Genomic DNA, 11,468 nt, shown 5'->3' on the forward strand with positions numbered 1-11,468 from the left:
CTGAGCGCGCGTTACCTGGACGTGCGCGGCGTGCAGACTGGCGCGCGGGAGGCTCCTCCACTTCGCGCCGGCCTTGCGGGCGGGGAGCCGATCCCCGCCCTGGGCCGCAGGCTGGCGGGCAGTTGACCCCGGCGCCTCTGGGCTGTGGGCAAGACGTCGGGGCTCGACGCAGGCCTCGGGGGGGAGGCTTTTGAGGGCCCGCCTCCTCGCGCAGCGGGCAGCGGGGGCTGGGGGCTGGGCCCAGGGCCGGGACGCGCCAGCAGAGGGAGCGCCGCCGAGCACCCCGGCAGGGACAGGGCGCCCCGAGCGCTCGGTGCTCCCCGCCGCTGCCCCCTTCCCCTTCCCTCCCCGTCTGGAAGGGGGGCCCACGGCGTGATGCACAGTCCGGCCTCCGATCGTCGGCTGCCGGGCGCGCCGGCCCCACGTGGTGAGGCGCCAGGCGGGGCGGGTGGGGGCGCCGCGGGAATCGCGGCGCTTTCTTTAAGGTGGGGGGAGGGGGCGGGGGGCGGCCAAGCTCCGCCCCCAGTGGCAGTGGGGTGCGTGCCGGCCAATGGGGAGCAGGACGGAGGGCGGAGCCTTGTGGCAGCCGCTTAAAGAAACTTGTTGCGGGTCGCCCCGCGGGGACCGATCTCCGGCGGCAGCGGCGGCTGTAAGCGGGCTGGGGTCGGGCCATCGCACGGCAACCTCGGGTCCCAGAGCGGCTGCAGCGCAGCGGCCATCGACCCGGTGCGCCTCCCTGGTGCGCGCTTCTCCGCGCGCGGCCCCGATGCTGGACATGAGCGAGGCCCGCGCCCAGCCGCCCTGCAGCCCGTCTGGCACTGCCAGCTCCATGTCGCACGTGGAGGACTCGGACTCGGATGCGCCGCCCTCGCCCGCCGGTTCCGAGGGTCTGGGCCGCGCGGCGGGCGCGGGGGGCGGCGGCCGGGGCGACGCGGCCGAGGCGGCGGATGAGCGCTTCCCCGCCTGCATCCGCGACGCCGTGTCGCAGGTGCTCAAGGGCTACGACTGGAGCCTGGTGCCCATGCCCGTGCGCGGCGGCGGCGGCGGCGCTCTCAAGGCCAAGCCGCATGTGAAGCGGCCCATGAACGCCTTCATGGTGTGGGCGCAGGCAGCGCGCCGCAAGCTGGCGGATCAGTACCCGCACCTGCACAACGCCGAGCTCAGCAAGACGCTGGGCAAGCTGTGGCGGTGAGTGCCTGTCCTCAGGCCGGGGGCGGGGACCGGGCCCTGGGGTGCCTGGAGCTGGGAGGTGGCGCAGCGCCCGGCCTCGGCCCTTCTCCCAGTGGCTGTTCCCAGGGCGAGTCCTAGTGGAAAAACCCGATCTGGCCAGCCTGTCGGGTGCGGGGTACAGGACAGACTGGGCAGGCAGAGGGCAGCGGGAGGAGTGTGCCCCCGAGAACACGCCTAGAGTCCAGAAACAGCCCCCTCTAGGCCATGATGGCAGGCTGAGTTAGGGGACCTCAGCTGTGAATGGCCCCAGAGCCTGGAGGCCTGTCCCTCCCAGTGGAAAGTGGCCTCTTTCTAGAAGCAGGACCCATCTCTGGAGGTGCCCTCTCCTTGGAAAGGACGCCCGAACCACCCCATTGCAGGAGTCTAGAGGCAGATGGAAGGGTGTGGTTTGCCTGATGGCATCTCCCTGCAGCTTCTCCCTCTTCTCCACCTCTGCACCCTCAGCGGGGACAGAGGGGAACGCAGGGGCTGTTCAGCGCTGGTGCCCACATTGGCATGATGAGGCTGGCCATTCTGTAGAAAGTAGCTGCCCTACGGCGGTAGTGGGCCTCAGCGACAGGACTGCTCTTCGTTCGGGGCAGCCCACCCCCACCAAATGCTCTCTACTGGGCTTGACAGTGGGAGGCTTGGGGGTCAGGGCACTGGTCCCCTTTCCTGCCCCTCACCTTGCGAGTGGGCACTCAGACCTTGTGTTTGTGTCTTCTGTGCTCCTGCCCCTGTCCAGTTAGTGCTGTGCCCCCAGACCCTGGCCCACAGGCAGTTAGAGGGGAGCTCTGGAAGGGTATGAGGGGCCAGTGTGTGTTCACAGACTCAGTGAGGACCACTGGGTCATGCCAGTGTTTCTGGAGCCCTGGGAAGCCAAACTGCCCGGAGTCTCGGCTTGGCTCCCAGGAAGCCTCCCTTTGTCCAAGTGTATGCTCAGCTGGGTCCTGGCCTCTGCACCCGCCTGCCTTAGAAAGTCCCAAAGGGAGGGAACAAACAGGCTCGGGAGGGGAAGTAAGAGGGAGAAGATGGAAACGGGAGGACCTGAGTCTTTCCTGGCTCATTCCTCCGATCTCCCCTGGCTTACTCCCGCCCAACCTCGGAGCAGGGGCGCACGGCCTGGGGCCCCCACCCCCACAGAGGTGCGGGCAGGCACACAGCTCCCCTGGACCTCCCAGGCTCACCGATGTGGTGCCGGCCGCCTGCTCATCCCACCCCTGCCCTCTGTCCCGCAGCCTGCTGAGTGAGAGTGAGAAGCGCCCCTTTGTGGAGGAGGCGGAGCGGCTGCGTGTCCAGCACAAGAAGGACCACCCCGATTACAAGTACCAGCCGCGCCGCAGGAAGAGTGTGAAGACCGGCCAGAGCGACTCGGACTCGGGCGCCGAGCTGGGCCACCACCCGGGCAGCATGTACAAGACCGACGCTGGCCTGGGGGATGCGCACCACCACAGTGACCACACAGGTGGGCTCCCGGGGCCAGCGAGCAGGTCAGGGCCCACAAGAGAACCAGGCCTTCCCCGGGTCCCCTGAGAAAGGCCTGTAGCCCCGAGAGGCAGCTATTCCGACGCCCACGGGGCCTGCTCGGCCTCCTCTGACACTGGGTGCCTCAGGGCTCATCCTGGCCCAGTGCCCTGTGACTTGGGCGTTTTCTGTCCTTCAGGAAGGCCTTTCTGCTCCCCTGGCCTTTTTACTGGTTGTGACCTCGGGTTCACTCATGCTGCTGGGCTGGTGGTCAGCAGCTCAGTTTCAGGATCAGACTGACCCGGGTGGAATCCCGGCCAGCTGAGCAGTCTCAGTCGAGCTGGCGAAAGCAATGGGCCTGGGGAGACAGGTTTGGTGTGGACCCTGTGGTTGCCATGGGTGAGGGACTGGGTGCTTCCTCTCCTCCCCCCACCCCCACCTTGGTGGTCACGACAGGGCCTCCCTGGCCCCAGGTCTTCCCCTAGAACAGTGCTTAACGGAATTTCCTTGGCTGCGGAGTGAGGTCTGGGTCTGGCTTTACTGGAATTTCTGGGAAATATACGGGAACAAAAAGCCGTTGATTCCTACCTGCGGCAGTTAGCGGGGCGGGTTTTCCTCCCGTGTGTGTGTCGCCAGCCCAGCTGCCCCCTACAGAAGGGGCATTCATCCCTGAAATGTGCTCTGTCCCCAGGGCAGACCCACGGGCCGCCCACCCCGCCCACAACCCCCAAGACTGACCTGCACCATGGGGGCAAGCAGGAGCTGAAGCTGGAAGGCCGCCGCCTGGTGGACAGTGGGCGTCAGAACATTGACTTCAGCAACGTGGACATCTCCGAGCTGAGCAGTGAGGTCATCGGGAACATGGACACCTTCGACGTCCACGAGTTTGACCAGTACCTGCCCCTCAACGGCCACTCGGCCCTGCCCGCTGAGCCTGGCCAGCCCGCGGCGGCCGGCTCCTATGGGGGCACGTCCTACTCGCATTCCGGGGCAGCCAGCATCGGGGCGTCCCCTGTATGGGCTCACAAGGGCACTCCGTCGGCCTCCGCATCGCCCACCGAGGCGGGCCCCCCACGGCCGCACATCAAGACGGAGCAGCTGAGCCCCGGGCACTACGGCGACCAGTCACATGGCTCCCCGGGCCACGCCGACTACGGCTCCTACAGCGCGCAGGCCAGCGTCACCACCGCCGCCCCCGCCGCAGCCGCCAGCTCCTTCACCAGCTCGCAGTGCGACTACACCGACCTTCAGGCACCCAGCTACTACGGCCCGTTCCCTGGCTACCCGTCAGGCCTCTACCAGTACCCCTACTTCCACTCGCCCCGCCGGCCCTACGCCTCGCCCCTGCTCGGGGGCCTGTCTGTGCCGCCCGCCCACAGCCCCCCCAGTAACTGGGAGCAGCCTGTGTACACCACCCTGACCAGACCCTGAGGGTGCGGCCATGGGAGGGGCGCCGGCCGAGGACCTCCTCGCCCTGGTAGAGACACACAGCCTCCAGGGGCTTGGAAGGTGCAGCGAGGGCAGGAGTCGTGGCTGTGTCAAGTGCCTGCCGAGGTCCGTGAGGAGCCAGGCTGTGTGAATGAGCCCCCTCTGCTTCCAGATTCCCAGACCCCCATCCACGGACAAAGCCCTCTTTCCCTTCCCTCTCTTTTTGTGGGGACTGCGGCTTGGAAGCCCAGCCGGGCCCCTCTTCCGAGCAGGCACGGGAGCCTGGGTTTTGCCTCTCCATGGCTGCAAAGCGGCAGCCACAGCACAAAAGACAAAAGGAGGGAAGAGGCGCGGGGGCTCCGGGCCCCCTGAGCTCCGAAGGCCCGGCCAGCCTTGGTACTGAGAACGGGCAGGGCCCACGGATGACGTTCCCGTGGCCGGGAGGCGTCCGAGGGAACACCTCCTGGGACCAGCCCATTAGACTGGAGGTGTTCCTTGTAGTTAGGGTTCTTCCGAGCAAGGTTTGGCTGTGATTAACACTTCTCTCTTTTTATTTTATTATTTTTTTTAATTTTTATTTTTGAAGCTTCAATGTGTTTGATTTGTTTTGAAAGCTGTTAAAATGTATTTATGTTCTGTGTTATTTTATCTTTAATTAATGAAATAATCTGTGCAGAGAGTAGAATTTAAGACGAAACAGAAGCCGGAGAGCTGAGGGTGAGGCGTGGGCGGGGCAGAGGGTGGGGGTCCCTGCTCTGAGTGGCAGGGCCCCAGCTCCTGGTCCCCCAGAGGTGGCCGGAGCACCTAGGCAGGAGAAGGGGCTTGTCTTGTGGTTTCTCTGATCAGGTTGGGGTACCCCTGGCACGGGCATTAAGTCAAGGTTTAGGAGGCAGAGCGCCACTGAATTTCATCCCTGCACGAGGCCGTGCCAAGTGGTGGAGGCGGGGATTTCCTGGGACTCGGTGGCTCCAGAAACGCATTAATCTTGGCTCTTAGGAACCAGGCGCCACCTACAAGCTGTGAAACTAGAACCTTCTCCACTAAGCGTTTTTAGATTCTTAGTTTTAGAAGAAAAATGCCGGATTTACCTGTCCTGCTTCCGCTGTGCGCTGAGCGACGATAACCGCCTACTTCCTGGAAAATTGTGCCTTTAAAACTTTGTAAATTTAAGTACATCTGAGATGTTGCTTCTTTTTACTTTTTCTACTTTTTCCTACCTTTTTCTAGAACAAAAAATTTTTTTTTTTGCATATGTCTTCCTGGGGGTGGGGGCAGGGGGCTGCAGCAAACTGTTTTTTATGCAATCTATTTTTTGGTGTCAAGTTTGAACTTTCGCTGTCACTTACCTGCTGTGTTTCGCTCCTTTCTGACCAAGCAACGCTAACTTTTGTACAGATTGATTTGATAAAAATTAAAAAATGCTTTTTATCTACGTGGGCTGCATTTTGTGTGTTGCTTCCTGTAAGCCTGGGAGCTGTGGGTCTCCAAGACCGAGGGGGTCCCGTTTTAAAGCGGGGCTCTGTGAGGGTTAACCCCAGGCTCCCCGGGAAGGGGCCGGCTGGCTAGACCACCCTCCATCTTCCTGCGGGTGTTGGGGGGAGGCTCCTCAGGAGGCAAAATGGGTCCAGATGAGCCAGATTCGGGCGGCGGTTTCCTCCTGGGCGAATCCCAGAGCTGGTCTCTGGGTGGCTGACGGCATTTTTCGGGCGCTGGCTCGGAGCCAGGCCGGGAGCTGGATAAAAGCCGCCCCGCAGGCCCTGGGCAGGGCTGTCTGGTAAGCAGAAAGGGTTTCTAGGCAGAGACGGTTGTGGGAGCAACGACAAGCGAGGGGCCTTTCCCGCACATGCGGCTCATGCGGGGGCTTCACAAGCCCGGGGGCACCCACCTCTGAGCTGCGCAGACTCGGCTGGGTTGAGAAGGTTGAGAGGGAGATTATACTTCTCATGAGAACCGAGATACGCCAGGCAGCTGCCTCTGTAATTTTAATGGGGCAGCGCAGGCAGGGGGGCGCACACCCCGTCCCCTCGCCGGCCCAGCCGCCCACGTGGCTGCAGTCCAGGGCGCGTCCCTCGCCCCGCGCTAGGGAGCTGCGTCCAGGGCCTGCCAAGAGCAGCGTTTGGGAAGAGCTGCCCGGATTTATGAGGGTTCGTGAGGTCAGTGTGTGCCAAGCTTCCCAGGTCTGGGAAGGGGCTGCAGAAAGCCAGGCTCACGGATGCCCGCGGCCTTCACAGCCGGCTGCCTTCACGGAGCCAACCCCGCCCGGCCTGTGCCCGGCCAAGGGCTGTCCAAGTCCATATGGCCTTCCGAGCCCTCATACTGATGCCCCAAATCGAGGAAGGCCCCGGCGTCCAGCTTGCTGACAAGAGGAAAGGAGGCCTCCCTTGTGCTGCTCTGGGACGGCCCTGGTTCCCGAGAGCTGGTGGCTCTGCTGGTTTTGTCTGGACTTGGAGGGGCTCCTGTGAGTTAACTCCCCAGGGCCCGGTCTTCTCCCGCCGACTCACCCTGGGTGGGGTTCCCATGGGTTTCAGACCTCTGAGCTCCGGAGGCTCAGAGGTGAGTCCCCACCCCTGCCTGGCCTAGGGCCTGGAGATGCTGTGTCCTTGCCCCTCCAGGGGCTCCCTCCCCTTTTTGGGGGCTAGGCTGGTGGCTCACCTCCTGCCCCCGCCGGGAGCATTTTCCAACATCACAGGTTGAGCCCACAGCCAAGGGCCTTGAAGTGATGGGAATCTTTGTTTCCCCAAATGCCAGACCCCTCAGTGACACTCTCAGAAGGCATCCAGGGTGGACACCCGAGAGGTCAGGGCTGCTGGGAGGGGTCCCTGGCCTGTCCTGGTCCTCAGGCTGGAGAAGGATTTTTTTTCTTTTTTGGCCATCCCACGAGGCATCAGGATGCTAGCTCCCCCACCAGGGATGGAGCCCGAGCCCCTTGCAGTGGAAGGAAGAGTCCTAACCACTGGACCCCCAGGGAAGTCCCTGGTGAAGGGTTTTTGAGGAGAGCTTGGCTAACAATGTTCCCTCCAAGGTCAGCCTCACCCGGCCTCGCCCGGCCTCGCCCTGAGTCCAGGAGAGCCGGGCTGCAAGCTGGTTCGGAGTCCTGTTCTCGGGAGGCCTCCCACCCCAGGGCCAGCCTGGCAGAAGTTCCTCAATTTTCACTTCCTCACCCAGAAGCGAGAGCATTGCCTCTGGTGAGGGAGAAAGGGGAACTGGCCTTCACGACCCAGCCCTGCTCAGGTGAAGTAGGAAGGCCCTTCCTGGAATGACATTGGCTCTCAGAAGGGGACTTCCTGCTTGGATGGGAGCTCACAGCCCACGTGGCGTCAGCTCCCGGGCAGGCCTGGGTCCTCTGGGCAGCTGCCTGGGGAAGGCCCGAAAGCCTGCTCACCTGCAGATCTCGAGGCTTGGGCTCGGGACCCACCCAGCCTGCTGTGACTTTGGGCCACATTTAATGGGACAACAGCCTGGATGGGACATTACAGATGGAGGGTTCTGGCCTGGTGTGGAGCCACTCTCTCCTCCCCGACGTCTGGTCTGTGGCGTCAGGTGGGGCAGGGGCGGTGGGTGGACAATGTCTCCAGGTGGTGACTCAGGGCCACCCGGCACCAGGCAAGCCCTCACACCCTGTGTGGATGGCCTCGGTGGACACATTCCAACAGGCTTCATGGAAAGCCCGTGTTGACCACGACCCAGTCTGGACGCCACAAAGCCAGCGGTGCCAAGTACCCCACCCTCACCCTGGGGCCAGTGTAGACCTGAGACAGGGCAGACGGGGTGCTCTGCCAGGCGCTTGGGGTGAGGAGGGTTCCTTCTTGAGGAAGGAGGTGTGTAGCCATACTCTGCCCTCAAACTCAGGCCCCTGGCCCCGATGGGGCGTGGGGGCCCTCCAAGGAGAAAAGCCAGGGAGGGAAGGAGCAGAAGGCAGAAATACACCCAGGGCTGCGGCCCCGCTACCACCGAGGATGGTCCTGCAGCAGGGAGCAGGGCCGCGGCCTGGCCCCGAGGGCCCAGCGCGTCCACCCTGGACCGTGTGCTGGGCACCCAGGCTCTGAGGTTGTCCTCTCTCGTGCCTCTTCCAGCTGGTTCTGAGGCACCTGGCCTCCCTCTGGGAGCCTTGGCTTCCCCACCTGTAAGATGGAAGTGACCCCCTAACATGCTGGGCAGAACCAGCAAGTTTAGGGCCTGAGCAGACGGTTGACAGCGGCCCCTGGAGCCATTACCACCTCCAGTCACACCATGCGGCTCCGTGCTCAGCAGAATAAGGCAGATTTGCTTAAAAAAAATCAAGTGAAATGAAATGGGCAGAGAATGTGCATTCCAAGGCGGGGGGCCTGGGATGCCCGCTCCCAGCCCCGCCCCGGACCCCTCCTGCCGCTCTGAGTGCCTGAAGGAAGGTTGCCGTGCCAGGGGCTGGAAGCTCTGCCCCTCTGCGCCCATGACCACGGGGTGGCGATGGCCTTGCCAAGGTGCCCTGAGGGTGCATTCAGAGAGGCCAGGGCCAGCACGGACAAACAGGACCAGTGCCCTCCGGCCCCCTCCAGCGGACGGACTCGTCCTGGGCCCCTGGGGTCTTCCCTCCCCTCATTTCCCCCCAGGCACCCAGTGACTTCCTCAGCTCAGCCCCAGACCGGCTGGTGGAGGCCAGGGTGCCTTCCTGCCTCCCGCCCGGGCAGGGCTATTCCAGGATGCAGGGGGGGCGGGGAACAGTCCAGTGAGCCGTAAACATCTCCCTGCGCCCCCCAGCTCTCTTCAGCCCCTGTTGTTCCTAGGGGGCTGAGGCCAGAATGTGGGGGGCTTGGGGCTCCAGCTGCCCTGGGAAAGCGCAAGGTCCCTGGACAGACCTCTTCGCGAGGCCCCTCCCCAGGTCAGCTCGGCCCTGCTCACCCACTCCCAGGCCAGGGCGCCCCCCACGAGACCCCGCAAAGGGTTAAGGTGCTGGAGGCCGGGTGGAGCGCAGCCGGGCTGGTGCGGGGCCAAGAGCCGGCGAAGGCGCTGCATTTTAATGAATCATTATTGCCGGGAGGCCTTTGTCTTGCTTTATCCGGTGCACAATAAAAGAATTAATTAGACAGAAAATGGCAGGGCAAGGAACTGACAAGTCATTAAGGGCTGCTGAATGACCGATGAGATGCACGCAGGGGTGGATTTCAGCTCTGGAATCATAATGGCCGGGCGGGTGCTTTGTATGCGCGACCAGCCGGCCTGGGCGGCATTGTGGGCCCTGCCATGGTGGTCACGCGGGCAGTGGGAATCGGCTGACAAAATCGATGTATTAATTTTTGTGTGCAGACACAGCGTAAATATTTGGCGGCAGAGGGGACTTTAGGGTGGCCGTCCTGGCCTCCAGACTCGACTCCCGGCTCAGGGGACAGAGGCCAGCAGAGGGGGTGCCCCCCACTCCCTGCACTGTGAGAAGCAGAAGGCGGGGGTTGGGGAGAAGGAGAAAGACTGAAAGGAGAGGAAAGAGGAGGAGACAGGTGAGGAGAGGAGGGGGAAAAAGACAGGAGAGGGGGCGAGTGCAGAGGGGAGAGGGAGCCTGGAAAACCCAGAAGCAGCTCTCCCGAGAGCCAGGCTCCACCAGCGCCTGCTGCTGCTGTCATGGTTATTCAGACGTCACAAGGAAAAAAAAGTGCCACCTACAGATCCAGCTCTCCCACCCAGAAAAGCTGAGCTGCTCTGGGAGGGCAGAGCAGAGAGCCTGCGAGTTAGGAGTGCACCGGGGAGGGTTGGGGGAGGCTGGCCGGCCCCTCTGTGCACCCGCTCCCCAGGGGGCTGGAGCTGGTAATTGCTAGAAGCCCCCTGCTCCTTTACAGAATGGCCTGTGCCCCGCGGGGTGTCCTCTCAGGGGTGGGAGGAAAGGGGTCTCCCCACGCAGGTGATGGGAGTGTGGGGGGCCAGCAGGGTTTGTCCCCTGGATGTTAAGGGACAGGTGGCACCACCCCAGGACTGCTTGCCCAGCTCGTGATCTGGCTGACGGAGGAGGAGAGCCCAAGGCCGCGTCCCTGGTCTTGGCACTCAAGCCCAGGCCGGGGGGCTCCTGGGCTCCTGAGACCTTCACAGGAGGGACGGTCAGCCCCTGCCGCACACCCTGCCCCCGCACAGGCGGAGGGGGGGTGCTGGCTGCCTTTGAGGGTGGGGGCTCTGTCAGATCAGGGCTGCACGGAGCAGAGGCCACACCTGTTTCCAGATGACCTGGTCCTGTTGGCGGCAGGGCCTCTGGACAAACCACCCCCACAATTGTGTCAGATGTGTATCCCCTCTGACACACAAGTGTGGGACTGAGGCGGCCTGGACCCTCTGGGCATCACCCCTAAAAGGGGGCCTCCTCTCCCTTCTCCCCCCTTTCTGGGGCCACTGGGGTCCTCTGGGGAACCGGCTCACTAAAGGACGGGAAGGGAGGGATGAGATGAACGTGGAGAGGGCCTGAGTGACCCTGGCTCTAGAAACTGGAGGCGTCTACCTTACCCAGACAGGAAGAGAGGGTCATCTCGGCGGGGTCCGGTGCCCAGCGTTGGGGAGCTTGCCCCCACCCCTGCCCAGGGCCTCTCTGCCCTCTGCGGTCCCACTGTAAAATGAGAAGGATGATGTGGACCACCCAGGAACAGGGCTCAGAGGCATGGGAGATGCAGGTGGACAGTGCTCAGCACGGGACTGGGTTCGGAGCAGCCAGCAAACACATCCCCCAGAGTGGATCTCGAGCTGAAGTTGGGATCACACCTCAGCCAGGGGTCGGCCTGCTGGGCAGGGCTGGCCCTGTAAATGGTACCATCCTACGCACACTCACTCAGTGCCAGGGGCCCATCTGGCTGGTTCTTTTCTTGCTGGGCATGAGTGGGAAGCAGCAGTGAGGAGACACAGCCCCAAGCCATGCCTGGGGCAGGCAGAAATCTCCAGGCCAGGACTCAGGCGCAGCCTCTCACAGCTCTGGGTCCCAACTCATTCTGGTTTCTCCCAACACTGACTGTCACGTGTCCGAGAAGGCCCTCTGTCCCTGGAGAACCTGAACGATGGCTACCCAACAGACAGGGGTGGGAGCTCACACACTGCCCTGCTATGGAAAACACACACTTCGGGGTGTGGATGGGGGCAAGGGGAGGAGTAACCCCATCCCAACACGGGCAGTGAGCCCCTGGGTGGCCTTACGAGCTCAACAGGGTCAGAGCCTTGGCTGTGCTTGAACTTCACCTTTGACCTAGGCTGTTCTGGGCACAGACCAGATCCTCAGGGAGTGTTTGCTGACTGTGAATCCGTGCATGAATGGAGGAAGATGGGGCAAGTCTCAGTTCTCCAAAGCCTGAAGTCAGATGACTGCCCAGTGGCCCCAGAAGGGCAGGAAGCCAGGCTGTTTCTCTTTCAATAGGCCTCAGACAGCG

General features: G+C 63.1%; 1 protein-coding gene across 1 annotated transcript; it reads left to right on the forward strand.

Moving 5' to 3' along the window:
• Positions 1-619: 619 nt before the first annotated feature.
• On the forward strand, positions 620-5,533 carry SOX8 (SRY-box transcription factor 8). The gene is made up of 3 exons (XM_002697973.7): positions 620-1,188; positions 2,448-2,674; positions 3,365-5,533. Exons 1-3 carry the CDS (start codon positions 767-769, stop codon positions 4,102-4,104), a joined length of 1,389 nt encoding a protein of 462 aa, XP_002698019.4. The 5' UTR covers positions 620-766; the 3' UTR covers positions 4,105-5,533.
• Positions 5,534-11,468: the final 5,935 nt, after the last annotated feature.

This window comes from Bos taurus, chromosome 25 (genome assembly GCF_002263795.3).
Source record: "Bos taurus isolate L1 Dominette 01449 registration number 42190680 breed Hereford chromosome 25, ARS-UCD2.0, whole genome shotgun sequence".
In the NCBI taxonomy this organism is placed as follows: domain Eukaryota; kingdom Metazoa; phylum Chordata; class Mammalia; order Artiodactyla; family Bovidae; genus Bos; species Bos taurus.